General features: G+C 26.5%; 1 protein-coding gene across 1 annotated transcript; it reads left to right on the forward strand.

Annotated features, from left to right (window-relative positions):
• The first annotated feature begins 6,014 nt into the window (after positions 1-6,014).
• LOC129609070 (uncharacterized) lies at positions 6,015-20,174 on the forward strand. The gene is made up of 3 exons (XM_055520931.1): positions 6,015-6,446; positions 16,985-17,370; positions 17,855-20,174. Exons 1-3 carry the CDS (start codon positions 6,413-6,415, stop codon positions 19,595-19,597), a joined length of 2,163 nt encoding a protein of 720 aa, XP_055376906.1. The 5' UTR covers positions 6,015-6,412; the 3' UTR covers positions 19,598-20,174.
• The last annotated feature ends 1,934 nt before the right edge of the window (positions 20,175-22,108 follow it).

Raw genomic sequence — 22,108 nt, forward strand, 5'->3', positions numbered from 1 at the left:
TATCAAAATTATTGTTATAATCATCTTCATTATCAAAATTCATTTAAATTAATTTAAATTTAAAAAAAAAGAAAGAATCAGAAGCAGGTAAATGATTTATTAATAATTTTATTAATTGATTAATAATATTATGTACTGCTGATACTGTTTGATGTTGACAGAATTTGACGATTAATATTGTTGTGGAAATTAATTGGAGCAGTTGAAATTCTTAATATCGAAACTGAGGCTTTTAATAAATGCGAATCAATCATGTTCTTATCTTTCAAATATGTTGGTTTCGAGAATTCATTTATTGCAAGCACCTTACCATGATATTTAAATACAGATTTATAGCCTATAGCTCTTAATTTCTTCGCATAATTAAAGGCAAATAATGTTTCACTTGACAATGCATCAAAGAAAAATATACACTAAATCCTGGAGATACGATATTGTGGCACCAAAAATTTAAACAGAAAATATATGACAACAAGAATTCAGTTTTTTATCCTTTATAAAATAAAAATATGAAAAAGCTAAAAATAAAAATGATAATTTTTACAAAGCTGTAATAAAGAAACAAAAATCTATAACATTTTAACAAAAAATAAATTAAACAAAAATGAAATTAATAATTATTTGATAAATTAATTAAATTAAATAAATAATAAACATAAATTAATTAATTGATTTGCAATTGCGTACATTACCAGGTACAAATCCAATAAGAAATTGAATCAAATATACATTAAATATGACTTCTTCAATGAGTTGAGTTCAACGAGTCTTTGGTTTTTCTTTTGTTTCAAATTATTTTTCAACAATTCTTCGTACATATTTTTGTAATGTTTGCAAAACTTTCAGATCTTAAGTATGATATCTCAAAATTTTCATCAAATTTTTCAAAAGCTTCCAGAGTTTTACTTATACGCTCTAACCCTTCTGCTAACTTTAAAAATTCAAACGTGTCCAAACAATTTTGTTTGTCGTGATCATCTGGCTCGTGATCAGAATTCAAGATTCATATCACAAGTCGAAAAAAATGACTTAAATTATATTGGAAGTTAACTAAAAGTATCGTTACCTCGTATCTCGAGGAATTAGTGTACTGTTAAAATCAAAGAAATACTATTCATGATAAAATTATATTTTTTATGACCATTTATAAAATCTACTTTGGATAATATTGCTTTGTAGCGATTTCCACTCTTGGTTTTACTATTTATGCGCTTATTATGTTATGCATACTCGTATTGTTATTATTATGTTATGCATATGTATGTATGCATATTATCCATACCTGGTACATGTACATATTCGCAATATTTTCTAGGTTTGTATATGTATGTTTGTCCGAAAAAATCTCACTATTGAAAATTACTAAATACAAGTTACTCATTTTTCATGTTTAACATAATATGTACCTAAAATTTTAAGGAAACATTTAAAAATAGTACAGTACCCGACGATAGGTAAATTGATAATGTTTTTGTTACAATTCCAATCAATTAAAATTTTGCGGAGAAGTAAAATGTCAATTTGGATAACGATTGTTTGTACGTTCAGGTGGCATTTTAAAGTGAGTTAAAGAAAAAATATAGCTGGTTGCAAATATGAAAAATAAAAACTAAAATTTTTGACATCCACTTTTTTTCCACTTAATTTCAACTTACATGTTTTTATACCGTACTAATTATGTTTGTCCTGTTTAGATAGAAGCCCATGGGCTTCAGATAGAAGCCCATGTGATTGCAATTTAATTTATTTTTTTTTTTTTGACAATTTTATTATTGGTGTTGGAAAAATTTTCAATCGAATTCAGTCCTAAGAATACCATTTTATTTTAATTTCATTAATGGAATGTTACGATCAACTGCCTCGAATGCTCGAAAAGCTGCACAATTACAAAATTATTTTCTTCAGTTACCTTTAAACAATGCTTTTCAGCAAACTTTCTTTATTGTTGTATTTATTCTTAGATTTCTTCTTACAGTGGTGTGGTGTAACATTAATTGGTTTGTTTTAATGCTTTGATTTGGAATCGCTAATTTTAAAATTGGTATCGTGTCTGTGAAAGGAAATATATTTTGACACATTGACATGATAATAATAGAACAAGTTCGTTGGATAATGTGTCGAAAAAATCACTAACTATATTATTAATACTTATACCATAATCGTCAGCATTTCATTTCATACTTCATTCTTTCAACGATAACATAGTGTTTTTTTTTTTATTTTTATCAAATTTTATGATGTTTTTTCTATTAATTTCCACATTACTCGGTTATTTTTTAGTACTTTTCCAAAAAAACTTTGAAAAAAAGTGCTTGTTAGTTCCACTCTGTCCGTCCCTCTGTCCGTTTCATAATTACATAGATCTTTACTACAGAAAATTACTTCCGTAGAAAAAAATGTTTAACTATCAGTATTTTCACCTGCTGGAGAAAATCTCTACATTACAAACCATTGGTTTGACTCAACTTTATTTTTTTTTTTACTGAATTTGTATATAAACATACAATTTTTCACCCTGCATCTTCGTAAAAGACATATTAACTTTGGTTTGGAGGTTGTAATAACTTGAAGAAGTCGTTTACATGGAAATGTGTAGTTCTTCGTTTATTTAGACATGTCCGTCCGCCCGTTCGATCGCACGACAACGCAGAAACGAATAAGACAATAGCACTAAACTTTCACACAATGTTTCTTCTGTTTCTTTTAAATCCTATTGTATTGCATAGGCTTAATCACTTGGTTATATATCAACACCTTATTATACATATATTTCCAATATGGACCCCTTATTATATATTGCCAATAGTTTTCTCTATATTTGTTTTCTAATTCTATTTTTCTCTTCTTTACATTTTCTTTCCATATGAGCTTGACATTCAAAGTCATACGTAGGTATTTCCATCGTCGGGAAATATAGCTACAGTAACACCCTCTAAATCTGGCAAACCGCTTATATAGAGCACTTATAATATAGAACCCAGAATACCGCCTACAGGTACACCAGCTTAATTACTGCTAAATTTGAACGTCCTGCTTAATTTGAAATTAATTTCAAAATAAAATTCATCCTGCCTGCTAAATAAATATAATTCAAGCAATTCCATGAATTACAAAGGTATCATTTTCATAAATTTAAATCATAAACCGTCGTGCAAAATGATACTGATTCAAAATTTTCCCATTTTCTTGACTAAAATAGGTCGGCACCGTTTTTTAGCTATTTTCTCACTATGCGTTAATATGACAGCAGAGTAATCGAAATTCAAATTATTTAAAAATTTGCCAATTAAAAATACAAAAAAAATTACCAGTAGCCCAGTAAGTCGGGCTGCCAAAAGAATGGTAGAAAAATCCTCTAACAATTTTAATGGGATGGCTACACTGGTTTGGGTAGCTGCCATAGAACTCCAAAAGCTAATTTATATATTCCGAAAGTTGATTTTAGTTTTATTATACAGAAGCTTTCCATAATTTATTCTACTTATCCTGCCTACAAATTTATTAATATGTATTCCAAGATTTGCACTTTTTAGTTTTATTAACTTCCCTCCAATTTATAAATTATATGGTACTTTCCAGAAGTGTTAATGAATAACACTTATTTCAAATTTTGGAAATTTTATACTGTTTGGGTGATTTAATCAACTATACTTGTAATATACTGTAGACGCAATGTGATTTCGCCATAAATATTCACAAGTTTTTCTGTGACTTTTTGAATAGGTTTATTTTTCATCATTGATTTAGAAAAAATAAGCCTATTCGTTTGACTTTTAATTTCTTACGGTTTAGATAGTATACAAATAATTTCCTTTTCCGAAAACTATTTACCGGTGTCATTTGAAGTTTTATTTACTTTTATGAATTTAAACGGTTTAGGAGATACACACTATTAAAAATTCAACAAAATGCAAATTATAGGTGTGATAAATTTGTTGTTTTATCATAAGTTTTCTATAATCCTTAATAATTGCTCTCTATTCTAGATATTTTGCAATACCAAATTCTTTTGCTTACATAATATGGAACTTAAACGAGAACTTTATACAGTTTATTTTAAATCATAAAAAAATTCTAAATTTCTTTTCCTCAACTGTATTTAGTAATGTTAAACACTTAATATTTAAAATAAACTGTATTTAGAAATATTAGAATGATATATTAGAATGATATATTTTTATTTAATTAAAACTAATTTCAATAAAAAAAATAATATCATATGGCTTGCTACTTATATGCATATATGTTATGTATATATAAATATATTTATGAAAACTAAAATAAATAATTCGGGAATAATTTCAGTCAAAAAACTAGATTCTTGCATTTTGTATGAAACATATCAGGAAATTTTATTCTAGAGTTCAATGTTGATTTTCGAAACCACGCATTATTGTTCTAATTAGATAGATTTGATTCGCCCATTTGCATATAAAAATGTTATAAATTTATAGTAATAAATGTATGAAAGTATAAATAGATATTGAGATTCATTAGTTATTCATTTGTTAAAGATGTAGTATCTAGACTTATGTCAACTTAAACATTTTGAGCTATCAAATCAATTACATATTTATATTTGTAAATCACAATCCAAATATTTAAAAAAATTAATGACAACAGAAAAAAACCATTACATTGCTGCTGTACATTTACAAGTGTACCCTTTGAAAGGAAAGTACCCTTTATTATTTAAAATAAAGAATATTTTATTTTTACGAAATACTTTTTGACTATATATAATGAAACTTTTTTTAGCTTAAATGAAACAAAATTTTATTTTACTTATTTGATTTTTTTTGCTTTAAATTAAAATAATCAAATAAAACTAAATTTTTAAAAAACTAAATTTTATAATAAACTATAAATAAACCATCCGATTTCGAAGTAAGCTCAGATCTTATTTGTGGTGAAAATCGGCTCAGCTGAACCTGAGATACAGAAATGCACAGACAGACTAACAGAAAGGCATCGCTCTAAAAATAATTTATTTACGCTTCCCTAGAAAGGTGCATTTCCGCCGAAAACTCGACATGCGACATTTAGAACCATTACATAACCTCCCTTATTACATACATATGTATGTACATATATGCAATGTGGTCGGTAAAACATTATCATGTCTAAGCAGATAATTAAATTAAGTTAACTTTCATTATTATGTACTTAAATATCGTGTGATGCTGTTTCCATACACAAAAACTTAGTTATATAATTTGCTCGAAGATAATGAAAATAATCGCACGACTCTAATACGTGTTTAGCGCTTAAGGAACTAATCATTGTTGCAAAAATATTCCGAAGACTTTTTCTCCGAATAATTTTATTGTATGCCCGAATATGTATTATAGGTTTGTATTCGACATTGATAATTTTGCGATCATTCTGTTACTATGCTTATTAAAATAGCTTGTGTTTCATATCAGTTTTTCAAAATAAATAGATGATTAGCGCTTAGACTAAATTTTATAGTTATAGGTTACTATATTATTCAAACAAAAAACTTGCTTTGTTACAAAAAAATTCGTGCAAAATAAATTGCAATTACATAAGTAGCTATATAAAATTATAATATAAGTATGTTTGTATATATTTAGCTAATGCAGAATAACACAAGAGTCTAACAAATAAAAAATTAAAAGAAATACTAACAATAGAGTAAGATCAAATGACAAAATAAAAATTAAAAAATATGTAAATAAATATTTATATAGATATAAAATCATATAAATATGTATGTTCCTACATGCTTATAATAAATATGAGCTCTGCTGAAGCTACATAATAGTTAAGATACACATTACAATAGTGCTAAACAAACATTTTCAACTCCATACACAGTTAACACAAGAAATAATTTTTCGTTCATGGCCTTTCTCTTTTATATAGCATGGAAATAAGAAAAAATGGAAAAGCACCATCATCTTGTCAATTTTTTGTCTTCAATGCTTTTTTCTTTTATAAATTATAGTACAACTAGGTGGTTTGTTTGATTCGTGATTCGTACAGCATGCAGTAAAGACATGTTTCGCGTTCTGCTTAAAATAAATTAAAAAATTAAAAAAAAATTATATTACATAATTCATTTATTTTATAATTATAATCAATTAAAAAAAAATAAACGAAAATTCATTTCGTTTTTCATTAATTAATAAAAATTTAATAAAAAAAAATTATTTTATAATAATATGATTTTTGTTAAAGAGAAAACTGTTTAAACCGAAGTTTATTTTCATGTGATCAAAAATATAAAAAATACTAAAAATAAAATCTAAAACTTCCAAATTTTAAGGAGATTGTTTTTGAATTTTTAAATTTAAAATTCAAATCTAAAGAACTGAAAATTAAATAACCTCGAGGCTAATCAAAATATAATAATAACAAGACAATAGGCTGTCAATCAAAAATAAAAATGAAAGGAAAATTTATTATGTGCCTTATAATAGGTAGTATTTTTGTAGTTCATTATTTTCTTTAGTTACAAAATTACAATAAAGAAAATTAGCTATGAGAAAAAAAATAATAGCACCAACAGAAAAAAAATTTTATTAAAAACACATAAGCAGTTTTTTTTTTTTGACTTTTAAGTGTGAATTTTGATTCCATTGTGAGAATTCACTAACAAAAAAAAGAAAAAACCAAAAATTCTGTGTTGTTGCTTAAAGGAAAAATTGAATTTGAAATAATTATTTGTTTAATTATGAGAGTTTTTTTTTTAGATAATATAAATGAAAATAGGATTATACAATTGCAATCTAGAAAAATAATTCAAAATAAATTGTGCTGGAAATTGAAATATTTTATAATATATGAAGAAAAAAATGGAAAAGATACATTTTTCAGTTAAAATGACGAAACTATAAAGTTTTCAGCCTTATTATATTGTTATTTCAATTATGTTTAAATCACTTTATTTTTACGATATTTAATTTTAAAAATTTTCCTTTCAGATTTTTTTTATTTCATTTAGTTACATAAATTTAGTTGCACTTTGGTTTTACGAAATAAACGAAGATTATTCGTTTCTAAACGTATTTAAAAACCTTCGATAATCTGCATTCATTAACATACATCTTCTTCTACTTACAAAGAATTTTTATCTACTTACAAAGCATTTCGTATAATACAGCTCAGAACACTACTTAAAAATAAAAATCACTTTATTTATTGTGAACAAATGAAGACGACTGAAACATTTTTTTAAATAACATAGGCTTCTTATTTTGTTTTTTACCATTCTAATTGTTTTTTACCATTTTTAAGCTTTTTATGTGACCTTCACAGAATTTCAGGACGGCCCTTGAAAATAAGTTGGACAGCACTGCTCTAATTGAAACAAAGTATGTTTTAATATTAAGTAACTACTCGATTCCAAGTCGATTCCCTGCTCGATTCCAAATTGGAAAAGGTTAATAATTAATAACTTTTTTAATTTTCTCTGGAAGCAATTGCTTTTACATGTTTTTCAATTTAATTATTTAAGTCTCATTTGCTGGGGTCTCATTCTGGATTACACTTCACTTTTTTCCCCAACCGGTGAAAGCAAATTCAAGCGTTTTTCACAATTCGTTAAACGATGTTTAGTAATTTAAAAAAATAAAACATTTAATTAAAACAACGCAAATTATTATTTGACTGAAAAAGTGAGATCCAGAAAAAAGTCATTAAAATGTTCAGTTCAGACTAATATTATATTAATTTAGACAGAATAACAAAATTCATATTCAGTAAATACGTATAGGATGTCCTCGTATATACTAACTCTCCGTTATTTTAAAAGATAAAATTCACTTTCGATGTTGCATTAACAAAATTATTTTTTAGTAAAATGCAACATTTTCTATCTATGTTCCATTTTAGGCCATTTGTTATTTAAAAACTAAATGAAATCTTTTTATTCATTCAAAATTTCTACATATAATACAATTTAATTTCATTTTAACGATCTCCTCACTTTCAACTTTATTTCAAATTAAACTTAAAAAAACATTCTCAAAGCTGGACCTTATTTCATAATTTTCTTAATTAAAATTTGGTGCGGAGATAAGTAATTGAATGTGCGGTGCGAATAATATTGTAACCAGCAAATCAACAACTTTTCGGGGCGCAAAAAAAAATTGTTAACAAGTGCCGTATTTTGTTTATATAAATTTTTTTGGCATATTCTGGTTTATTTCATAATTTTAAACTTTCATTTCGAAAAATATTAAAATATGATTAATTGAGGGGTCGAAATCAGAAAAATAAAAATATATTGAAAGATTATTTTCCAATAATTGAAAATATCGCACTAAGTTCAATTCCATAACTAACTATGCAATAAAATTTAAATATCTATATAGGAACAATTGTACAATAGAGGACTTGTTCTTTAAATTTTTTGCATTCTTCCTTCTTCATTGGTGGACTTATTTCAGTTTCATTCCTTGCATTGAATTGTAAACTTCTTTCGATTACTTCTTGAGCAACAAATTCAGCAGTTACCGTGGCTTCGTTGATATGAGTTTTCAAGAGTTACAATGTGTAGAAGGAACGTATTTTTTGGTAATGTACAATCTGAATTAGCTCCTAAATCTTAAGATAACATATAATCTAATAAATTCTCTCTATATGAGTTTAATGTAAAATGTGCGGCTTTTAACCCGATCATTAAACTTTCGTTATGCATCGAAAGAGCATAAAACGCTTCATATCTTGTTTTCATATAATTCCATAAAAATCTTGTGTAGATAATATTATAGTGTATCTCGTTTTGCATTGTTATAAAAAATAATAAGAGAAATAAAATTTTTTTGATATCTCTAACATGATTTCTAATTTTATAAAAATTTCGTTGCAGAAAAAAAATCACGAATTTAAATCGAAAATTTCAAATAAACTATAGTATACATGTATAAATCTTTAGACAGACAAATCGTTATTTACCACTAAAGGCAATTAGTATATAATAGATTTACAATTGTAATGGGTTCTGTCAATGAAGGATTTTATTAAATTGAAGATTTTTTAAGATTTGCACCACATCTTAACTCTTTACGGCATCTTTTTTCTTAAATAACCAACTAAAATATTTGCTAATTTTTAATTGTCTAAATGATATTTAGTTTTCTTTCAATGAAATTTCTGCTCTGCTTGAAAATTAAGTATTAAATATTTTACAGTAAAACATAAATGGAAGAATAATTAATTCAAAAACCAAAAGGCAAGCGAACGAAAATATTGAAAAACACTCTAATGCTGAAATACAACACCAAAGTTAGTGCATAAGATACTTACATAATGTATTTGATAGAAAGCTCACGGATAAAAAAGTTGAGCTTTCTTTTTAATGAATTACTTTGATACTCTCAAATTTTTTATTGTGTTATTTTATGTAAACCCTCTTTTGTGTTGTACATATACTTATTTGAGTAGTCTTAGTCTATTATACTTCTTTGTTATACTCAGTTCCATATTTATAAATGTTTTTAGATTACTGTTTTTAGATGTTTTTAGATTTTATTTTCTAAATAAAATAATTGTTTCGACATCACGCTATATTTTCTTAAAAAATAACAGTTATATATTGCTATCTCATTTTTTGCGAAAATTTTCGAATGAAACTTAAATTCAAGTTAAGAAGAATAAAATGAAAAAGCTGATGTGATCAACACATAATCGACCGCAATGTGTATTATTTAGTTAAGTGAAAGTGTTACAGAATATTATAAAAATGCCTTTTAAATACTTATTTCCAATTTTTAAGGCGTTAGAAAGCTTTTAGTTAATATACCTAGAAAAATGTAATTTTGGTTCTTAGTAGGGTTTCTCTTTGTGCCATCCGAATTCCCTGAAATGCTCTCCAGCTAGTTTCAGTAACAACCAGAAGTCAAAGATCAATATTTTAAGAAATTCCATTAATTAGTTCCATAGATATGATAGCAAATGCAAATTTGGCCCCTAGTTCGATTTCCGAGCCCTGATCGTTCCAAAAAATTTATGTGTTCATTATTTTAACACTCCAGATTTAAATATTTAGTTTCAAGAAAATTTAAATTTCGTACACACACAGACCGACAGACCGAAGGTTGCTAAAAATGGTTTATTTACATCCTCCTACCGTGAAGAAGTGCGATCCCACCGAAAACTCGATATGCAAGATTTGTTGCCATCAGATGACCTCCCTTATTGCATATGATGCGGTTAAATAAAGTTGCGTCAAACGAATAATTTGTTAAGTAGCACTCTTACCTTTAAGCATCAATTTTGACTTAAAGCCTCTTAATTATACGAAAGAAAGAAAAGGCTAAGAACTAACGCTAAGAAGTAGAGGATTGAAATATAAACATACGCACATATACATATGTATCATTGATCATGGTTTACCTAGTTTTGTCACCGCACAAACCTTATTGATTATGAACTAAATCAATTTTAGTAGCTACAATTTGAGTTATACCGTTTTAGATACGAAATCACAAATTGTGTTTTGATATTAAAAAACTCATTCTTAACACGTTAAAAAAATTGGCAAGAATTTATATTTTTCTCGTTTTAAATTTAAGTTGTGTTTGTTATATCGATATAAGAAACTATTCAAAATATGTACTTTAATTAGTATTACAATTTAAGTAAAATTAATTTTAATTAATAAAATCAACAATATTTTAATTAGTCATATAGTTATGTATGCACTATAAAACTGAAAATATTTCGATAAACTACATATAAAGCAACATGGAAATACAGAATGAAAATTAAAAGCGCAGTTAAATTAGTAATTTATTTTTTCAATGACAAATGTGCTTTTATTGTCAAAAATAAGAAATTTTGCAAAAGCTTATTTAGCTTAATAAATTGATAAAAATTTTGAAGAAAAAAAGAAATGTTATTGCTAATCCGGCTATAATTTTTTAAATTTTAATATTAATATTAAGATGCTTTTGTGGTTAGGCATCATTCGGAACACAATCATAGCCGTCCCAAAATGTTTACAATTTTCATAATGTTGTAGAAAATTAAATTGCGTAATGTTTACTTTTAAAATAAACCTTTTTTATTTTTCAGTTTCGTAATATTGTTGGGCTTTTTTCGGTTCCCTTTTTATTGCTTATCCACTCACTTTTAATTTAAATAAAGTTGCGTCAAACCAATAGTTTGTAAAGTAGCACTTTTCCCTTTAACAAATGAAAATATAATTAAAATTACTTTCATTCATATACGAAGATATTTTAAGGATTGCATATATTTAGGATGAGACAAAAAACAAATTGAAAGGATCGTCAACGTAAAACTCGAATTTAAGGTTTATTGCGTGAGTTAAGAAAAATAATTGTATTTTTTAATGGTTGGCATTTACCGTTTTTTGCATTTACAGAAATTTTAAAAAATTTCTGTAATTGCAGAAATTTTGTACAGAATTTTACAAATTTCGATTGGTAATAACTTGAGAGGGTTACAAATTTCAGTTCATTCCGTTAGAAGAAAAAATTTTCTAACGGAATGAAATGTTTGTTAATATCATTTTGTTTTTTAATGTTCAAATATTGTATGTTTCGGTAGAAGAAGTCACCATATTTCTGTGCGTTTACAAAATTTGAAAAATACTTGTGATTTGAAATTTGAAAAATCGCTACAATGAATAGTTAAAGAATGGCATTTTTAGGTCTTTGGAGGGCTAAAAAACTAATAAATACCTTCTATCAAAACTTTTTTTTGAAAAAATTCTAAAAAACCATGAACACTCGCACATATGCTGTATTATGGTACACAAAATGTTTTAAATTTTTTTCCGACCATATTGTGTATACAATAGGTAGGTTATGAGATGGCAACAAATTTTGTATATCGAGTTTTCGGTTGGAATGCACTTCTCCATGTAGGGAAGTGTAAATAAACTATTTTTAGCAACCTGTCAGTCTGTCAGTCTGTCGGTTTGTGTGTGAACGCTGAACCAAATTCAATGAAATTATATATGTAAGTTTATTTCGACCATGGCACGGATTGATCAACTTTTGGGATATATCAGGCCTCGGGAACTGCACTTTTTAGCGGGCATTTTTGACCATTTTGAAGAAAATATTCGACCGATTTACTTCAAATTTCATATATAAGCTTCGCTCGACCGTCCGCGAAATCTCCTAACTTTTGGAAGAAATCAAGCATCAGCAAGTGCACGTGTACTACGGGCCAAATATACACTTTTGCGTATATAAAGAGAAATAATCAACCGATTTCATTGAAATTTAATAATTGAATTCCTCGTATTAACACAATGAACATATAAATTTTTTGGAAAGGTCAGGGCTCGAAAACTGATTTGCGGGCCGATTTTACATTTTTTACTATATCTACGAAACATTTTTTTATTGCTTTTATTACAATAAAAGATGGCACAAATTAATAAGTGATTCTCGTATTATAAAAAAATGTGAAAATAAAATTAAAAGATAGAAGAAGTTTTTCTTTGTGTAAAAGTTTCATCGTGTTTAAATTTGTTTTTTTATAAAAACAGATCGTCTGTTCCATTGCGACTCCTTTCGTGAGAGAGAAACATAATAAAATGTGATCAAACACGTGTACATCTAACATATGTAGTTAATATGTAGTTCAAAAATTTAAATTGTTCCAAAACATTATTATAAATTATTTTGCAGTAATATGTAAATCAATTTTTATCTGCATTAGGCTTAGTTTTACACACATATAATATGTATAATACGCTTAAACAACGTATCCAGTAATTTTTAGTTAAATAAAACAACTAAAAACATAAGTAATATAAGTCCAAACAACTGCAGAAGATTTTTAGACAAAAATATACACATATTTGCACTTATATTGTTATGGATCTGACAACCCAATCAGTGTTTTGGCATCCCGTACTACTACACTACTGCCAAGCCATTTTTACTACTTTTTGCCTTTATACTAGAAAATGTGATTATTTGTTTCTGTTAATAAAAAGTTCATTCGTATTTTTTACAAAAACCATTTGTACAACAAACAAAATTAAATTTTTCGTTTTTGTAAATTTCAAAATTATTTTATAAAAAAAATTTTATACTGTTAATTTTTATATGTCAATTTACATAATAATATGTAAATTGACAGCATCAGTTCAATTTGATAATCAAAAAAAAAATTAAAAAAATGAACCTACCGTTGTCAAAGTCAAAAATTTCAATACGTTGCAGACGCGTAGCTGATTTAGGTAACCTGATTTAAAATGTACGGGTATAAAACAATTTTTGCATAAGTGCTTCCTGCTACGCCTCCTTTAGACGTCAGATACCTAACTTTTAATTTGGTGTTAATGATAACCGGAAATTCCTACGCTAAAGCTCCATACTACTTTTTTTGAGACAAAATTCTACTGAAAAAAAGATGAAATTAACAATACTGATTGGGGCTTGTTTGAAATAAAGATATTATTAAGACATTAATATGAGTTATCCTACGAGTATTAGAAAAATATCCATCAGAAAAACGGAAAATTCTAATCAAAGTATATCTATCAAGAAATAGTTCGAATCGGTCCATTCCATTATTTTTCGTTTGCTTGCCACTTCGAAAATCTTAAAATATTCCATTTTTATTTAGAAATAGATGGTAATAAGAATTGTGTAGGTAAGAAAGAAACAAAATATTGTAAACAAACGAGTGTATCAAAAACATCTAACTGAAATAAAATTAAATTAACTTAGGTAAAAATTTTATTTTTATTTTGATAATAACAAAATTTATTTTTTATATTTTATTTTTCTTTTAAAAAAAGTTAGGTAAAAACATTTATATGTATGAAAGCAATAGTTATAAATTCAAAATTTCATACTTTGTTATACAGTACATACCTATCAAGGTAGATACACAATATAATGTAAGTAATATGCATGTATCCCGTTTATATGGCGTATTACCGACACATGTGTATGTATGTATATTCATGAGAAATATTTGTTTTAATTTTTTAAAGACAAAATTGAAATAAAAATAAAAAATTCATACATAGTTTATATTTATAACAATAAATGTAATGACAATTACTTATTACAAATTTTACATTTTTTTAATATTATTTGTCTTTTTCAAATTATATACAAAGCAATTATAATTTTTTTTTATTTTAATAGTCAAATTTTGTTTTCAAATCGCTTCGCTTTTATAAAATGGATACACCATTTCTGCCAACTTGTAGTGCAATAATTTAGAGAAATGAAACTCCCGCTTTTAAAATTCTTAAAATTTTTTCTATACTTTTTATACGGAAAAATAAATTACTCCCGCTTTTAAAAATACATTATAAAACAGGTAAACGTCTATTGCGTACTCTTTTCTTCTTCCAAAAATTGTTATGTGTATAGAAATGAAAATAAGAAGGTATTCTGCTTAACTCTTTTGGCTAAGGGAAATTTTTTGTATACAAATATTAGTAAGTGCTTGCGTTAGGGTTATGTAAACAAAAATACTTTCTTATATAATTATTTGCTCTTGATAAGCAAATGTGTCAACAAGCTCAGTGTTAATGATAACGAAATTCAAAGACACATTGATGATTTAATTTAATAATATTTTGTTAAAACAAAAGAATTTTGATTAAGAACAAATTAATTAAAAAAATTTACAAATTATTAAAGTGAAAAAATTGTAAACAGAAAAATTTGGTTAATCTGAAGACTCTTGTGAAATAATTGAAAAAAAAAAAAATCGATTGAAGTTATTTATTTTCACTAAATATTTTAATTTTCATTTTCGCAAAGTGAAAAATATTTAAATTTACGTTTTTCTTCTTTCTGAAAAAAATTTTCTGATAAAATAAAATTTTATTTTGACATAAAATCATGAAAATGGCTTTACCAGTAAAGCTTATCGTTAAAAGCGATGAACGATTCTTGATCTTTGAAAAAAAGCTAAACAGCTAATTTAATCCTTGATGAACTTAATGATTGAAATATTACGAAATGAATAAAAACATTTTTCCAAATTGGGATAAAAATAGAGTTCAAAAAAATCATTTCCAAAAAAAAATATTGACAAGAATATGAATTTTTTTGAGTATTGTTAAAATAAGCGTACTTCATAAGACGTACTCTTATAGAAAATTCAAAACAAATATGAAAAGTTATCAGAACCGTAGTTATTTCGATTATTGTTTTAATAAAAGATTAGTTGCTTAAACCGGAAGTACAACTGCGTTTATTAAAGTTTATATTTATTACAAATTTATACTTAGTATTAAAATTAAAATCAATCGCAATTGAAATGAATTCGTAAATAATGTAAGTAAATCGTATGCTCATCTGTCAATTTTGATATTAAAATTTTTTATACCACTATCATATCGTCAATAAGCTCTTTAACTCAATCATTGTTGAAATTTAAGTTTTTCATTAAATGAAAAAGTTTGCAAAATTTAAAAAAATATGCATAGATATTTCGTTTTATTTTATTTTATACCTACATATATAGAATTTATTTTATACATGTGAATAATTAACTTATATTACTGAGTTCAAACTCCAGGAATTCGAACACTTAATTTTTAGAAATTTTTTTTGTAAGACCTAGTGGTAGAAGCATTTTTTTAGCACCACATTCATATTTTATAAAATAGTCTCCAAATAAAACTCCGTTTATCAAAATCTCAAATTGCGTTTAAATTAAGAATTTACTTTACATATATATTACCTAAATACGCCATTTATTATTAGCATAAGAATTGAATATTACGTTCAAATCGAAGAATCAATAAATTTATTTATATATAATAATTTTATTAAGTGCATATACCAAAAGAGAGGTTCCGTATAAATAAAGGACAACAAGCTTTTGAAAATATTTTAAATATTTTTTTTGTTTTAATTTTCAATAAACTAAGTTAATCTTGGATAGCAAACGTCAACTAAAGTAATGGCTTATGCACTTTTTTTGAGCAAAAATATTTCAGTAAAAAAAGAAAAAGAGCTCAATAAAAATTTACAACGGTATGGTCAAAGTATTTATAAACATGTACATATTGTTTTGTCATATAAATTCGGATATGTACGTTATCTGTTTCAAAAAAAAAGAAAATACATAAATAAATCAAAGTACTCATTAAATCAAAGTCTTACATCTAAACATTATTACTAACATTGTAATAAAAGAAAACATTAAAAATAAAAGGTGATTGGCATATGATTTGATAACCTTCACATTTCTTAACTTTTATATTGTTATAATTTAAATGAATATACTTATTTTATCCATACACGTTCGAAAAGCGTATGCTTGTAAGTTTATAATCATGTTTGCGTTCATAAATTCAAACTACATATATATGTACATATATTAACTTTCTGCTTTAATTTTCACTATTACCTGGCACAAAGTTTTCACTTTTCTTTTTAAATATTACGATAAAAAACAAAAGAGTATTAAAATGGAAAATATCAAAAAGTGAATGAAATGAAAATTGCACTTTTAATTTTCAACAATTAATTTTTTTTATTTAGCGTTTTTTTTATACGAGTACATATGTACGTTGTATTCATCATATAGATATGTAAGTATAATACAGAAAACTGATATAAAAATATTGAACTACCTTAGATGAATTCTTGAATAGTGAGATATAGGCTTACTTAATTTTGTATTCATTAAAATCAAATTTCTTTTTTTAAAAATTTCTTAAAACATTAAACGAACATAGCAGGAAATTCTTTTAGAAAAATAAGCGTAAAAGCATAAGTCTAATCAAAGACAAAAGGGTATTTATAAACCAATTAACTGTATATTATATACCAATTAAACTGTAAATTTTTTCTATGAAGCCAAAACTTTTGAATCAAACTAGCCAAAACTAAAAAATTCAATTTTGTGAAGACGGTCAGAGCTTACAGCTGTAATCAAACGAACTTTTGTAATTTTGAACTCTGTCTATAAGAGAGCAATTTGCCAAGACTCATTTATTTTTAAAAATATCAAATTCCAATCATATTAAATTACGATCATATTCCTCTTGCAGGTGCTTTTATATTTGAACAAAACTCAACGGCAGCCGAAAAACCAAAAATTGAAAAATTAAAGGACTTGAAATCAAATAAAACTGCAGAATCGGCGCGAGAACCATCAGGTAATTCAGAAATATCAAATAAAAAGGTAGTAAAGGAAACTGTTGATAAACGCCAAGTTGATCATGAAACATCGATTAATTCACAAGATCAAATAGATTCAATTTTTAAATCACCAAATCAATTTGTAATTCGTGCTATCGATTATAATAACAGGATAGGGAGCCGTAGGATTCATACAAATAGTGGATTTATTAATAATATACAACCACAGACGCAATCAAGAGAACAACAAATTCAACAAGCAAATATAAATCAGGCAGACTCACTTTCATTAGAGGTAAGAAATAAGATAAATTTTTAAATATATAATAATATAATATATTTTATAAATATTTAAATATGCGTTATATATTTTTATTTTGCCATTTTAAAGCTAACTATGCAAAGCCGAGAAAGTTTCAATTTGAAAAAGTATGTTAATTATTACTCGTAATGTTTATTAACTGCATAAGTTGATCAATTTATAACATCTGTAAACTTAACTCTGTTATAATTTTTTTACAAACTGGTTTAATAATCTAATTGCCGAAACTGTGACAATTTTCGGCAAAAAGACTAGATCAATATTTCATCAAAAATAGTTTATTTAGGTTTCTCTAAAATTGTAATGGAATGAATAGAGTAAAAAGATTAAATTCTTAACAAATGGAAAATTTGTTGATAATTAACAATATCAAAACAGAACAATTCATTTTCTTGCATATTTATCATTGTATATATCACTTTGAAGTTTTACAATTAACATTTAATTTTGTCAATAGGACGCATTACCGCAACATTATGGATTTTATCATGAAGTTCAACAACCGACCCATCGTTTTCAGCAATATCGTCCCTTATCAGAGCAATTCAAACCATTATTAAAAAAAGCGTATCAACCAAGGTTAGCTCAATACATTCCACAAGCACAACAGCTAATTCAACCTCAGCAGTTTTTGCAAGGACATGTTGCTCAAACACAACAAGAAATTCCACAATATTCTCCCCATCCATATCCTATAGTTCAAGAAGATCAGCTTTTAAAATTTTTAGAAGAAGAATTGGCAAGTAAAGGCATAACAGCGACATCTCAATCTATACAAAATGCTCAGCAACCTATATTAGCACAAAAACGACCACAACAACTTCAATCTTCGGAAATTCAACAGCAAGCGCAAGTACATACAACGCATCAAGTTACTTCTCAAAAACCTGATGTAAAAATGAAAAGTATTGGTCTTGGCAACTACAAACAAGCTGTTCCAACTCCAGAAAATGTACAGTATGTATATATCCCACAACGTCAAGAACAACAGCTGGTCCAAAATCACCAAATGCAAACGATTCCGATTCCACAGCAATTAATTGAAACTCCACCACCACCACAGTATTTTATTCAACAACAAGCCGCTCCTATATCGTATCAAACAAAACCTCAAAATGCGCAAATATCACAGCAACCGAGTTTTACATACGAAAAAGAAAAACTTTATACTGTTAACAAACACAACACGCAAACGGACGGTCAAATGCAATATGCCATATTACAACCTTCACCACATACATATAAAACAGTAACAAAGCAACATACGAAAACACAAGCCGGATCTGAAAAAGAATATTCTTTTCTTCCAAGTTTAGCTCAATTTAGCGGCTTTGGTCACCAAGCAAAATTGCCAAAACCACAAGCAGAAAAAATACAATCAGGAAGACAGTATCTACCGAAAGTAAACTATAATCATGGACAATATTTGATAGAAACTCAGATACCACCTAAACAAACTAAAGGAAGAGCAACAAACCACAATTCTGGTTTAGCTGCTAGTCCCTCATTAAATAGTGGATCTCAGCTGTTAAATGCAAAACCACAGTCCACTAATATACAATATTTCACAACAAATCCTCTAAAAGTAAAGTCACATAATCAATTTGTCCCAGTTGTGCATAATCCAGTATTAGGCAGCAAAAAAGAAAATGTTATGAAACTGATTGACGCTCCTGCGTTACAATATCAGAAACCCGAACCACAATCTCAGCACAAAAATCCTAGTAGAGAACATAATGAAGAAGGAGTCACCCCAATATCACCTACATCAGTTTCAACTATTTACGTTTCACAAGGAACAGGAATAGAACCAACAACAAGACCAATAAAACAAACACACTTAAATTCACAAAAAGATTACAAACTCGAAAAAAAAACTCAATTGAAACTACCGCCCCCAGATGGTAAGCCCATAACACAAGAAGAATTTCAAGCTCTTGTAGATGCTGGCTATCCCGTGCAAGCCGTACCCATTCCAGTACCCGTACCGTATGAAGAGTATATTAAAACTCATCCAGAATACAAATATGAGCAGGAGCGAAAACATTCCCCTGATCAAAAAATTTCACAAGAACAGGGACACCAGCAACAAACTTCTGAAACTAATATTTATAATACTCAAGAGAGTGGTGTGACATATTTACATCAACTGCCACAACCTCATCGCCGTCACGATTTGCCTTCAAACGACAAAGAATGATAAAACTTATGTTGCATTGGTTTATTTAAATTTTAGCTTAATTTACTCTGTAGAGTTTGTGTGAAAATCTAAATTAATTTTGGTTTTCATATCGACGAGTTTTTTATTTTCTGGAAAATTAGTGCTGTTGTTTATTTAACTTTCTTGTATTTATGCGATGTGCAAATATATTTTAAAATACTAAAAAAAACAAAAAGACAACAACCTCAAATTGAAAATAATTATTGCAGATATGTACAATATTTAACTAAAAAGAGGAATTAAATTTTGAAAAGGACTTACATAATATGTCAAATAATAAGAGGTATCGTTAAAAAATTACATTTGTATTTATATAATATACCAATTAAATTCACACACTATAAAATTAAGGAATGATGCGAGTTTTTTTAGTATTGCAAATTTTTAGTAGTATTTATTGATCAAACTTTTTACATACATATGTACATACATACATACATACCTTTTTATGTGTAATATTGTAAAAACATCAAAGAATTTTGTTTGCGAGTATAGTTTAATTTTTATAATTTTGTATATGATGTAAATAATAATATAGAATCTAAAAAATTTTCATAATGTAAGGAATACAATAAAGAAAACTATTACAGTGGTTTCAAAATTGCGTTATTATTACAATTAACTCTTTTATGTTTTGATCACGGCTGACAAAAATAAAGGCTTAGACCCTAGGAGAGAGTGGCAGTTAAATGCTGACGAATTTACACATATTCTTATGGGATCTATAGAAGCTCCTTCTTTTTCTACTTTACTAGTGCTTACATTTTTAAAGTTTTGTGTTTTTAAAACATTAAAAAATTGATTTAAAAAAAACTTTCCAGGCTCTGTTCGTTTTTTTAAGATTTCAATAAATGCTATACTACTACGAGAAAAAAAGATTTTTTTTTCAAAGTATTTAGTTGGTTTTGGTGTATTTTTTTCCAATTTGAGAAAAGATACATTTGATATTAACGAGTTTGCTAATTTTGTATGATATGTCTACACATATATATCTATATATTTTTCATGTGATAGTATACACATATTAATTAAATTCATATGCTTCATAATTCATAAAAATTATTGCATATGTGAATTATTTTTAGGTATGTGTTTGATTTTAGTTTTGTTAGGAAATATTTTCATTGGGTTTTTGTAATGTCAAGGTTTTGATTATGACATTATACGAGGCGTATCAGAAAATAAGAAGACAAGAAAAAAATGTATAATTAAAAAAAATAAACTAGGTATTCTACCATTCCAAAACAAGTTTCTTAAACAACCATTAAAATCAAAAATACTGACAAAATAGGTTCAAAAAATATAGTCCTCGATGTTTTTCTTTACCTTTGTAAAGATAATCTAAGGTCAAGGTCAACATAATGAATCAAACAATTAACATGATTGATGACACTAAAAAATTACAGATTATCCGAAAATTAGCATCACTATATTATATTAAAAATATGCACTCATGTATATACAAATGTTTCTAGTTACACAAAAACTTGATGACTATATGAAAAAGTTCATATAGATCTTGTATGATCTGATTAAAAAAAAACGGTTAAATTACCAATTTTACAATTTTTAAGCAAAATTAACTTATAATAAATTTTTCTCACTTCTACTCCCTTGAAATTCTATTATTTTTGAATCTATTCACCTCCACCGCGTAGAGAAAACAACTCTCGTTTTCCTTTAATGGAATTTAACTTCCAGTTTATACGAAGGGAAAAATTTTCTCCGTCCTTTGCGTTTTAAGTCATTTACGTTTAAACATACCTCAAATGATATTTATATAAATAAATTTTGGAATTTTATTTTGATATTTGCAAAAAAATCCCGAAAATAGGAAGTTTTCATTCAAAATAAATTTTATTAAAAATATATTTCCATAAATTTATAGAAGTCCAATGGTTACAGACCTTCCTCATTGCCATTTAAAAAGGTACTTACTACTTACAATGTTCCGTTTTGACAATTTTGTGCAAAATTTGCACTTTTTAAGACTTTGTGCACCTTTTTTTTTGTACTTTTTTTTTTTTAATTTTGCAATTTTTTTTAAATTTCAAAAAAAAATTTATACTAGTACATTCACCTAAAAATATTGCAAAACTGATTCTTACAAATAAGTTTTCAGAAGAATATAGCAACATAAACGACGCATTATATTTCGCTTTAATACTGCATTGCATACACCATTTATATTATGATTATGACTTATGAGTTTTGAACAAAAACAGCGAGTCTCAAATTTTGATTTAACATTTCTGATTTGAATTTTGATTTAATTTAAATATGTACCTGACGCTGGCTCGCTGACTTTCCAAAACTAAAGTTTGTACCTTTTATAAATATGAAAACGCAAAGTAAATTGTAAGTTATTTTACGATATAGAATGTTTTTCAAACATTTTTAAGTTTTCAGAGCAAAGTCAGATTTTTTAAATAAATCAAAATAAATTTTTTTCAAAAAAAAATTTGACATTCTACACTGAGCACAACAAAA

This window comes from Condylostylus longicornis, unplaced genomic scaffold, assembly GCF_029603195.1.
Source record: "Condylostylus longicornis isolate FDR11 unplaced genomic scaffold, ASM2960319v2 ptg000038l, whole genome shotgun sequence".
Taxonomy (NCBI): Eukaryota; Metazoa; Arthropoda; class Insecta; order Diptera; family Dolichopodidae; genus Condylostylus; species Condylostylus longicornis.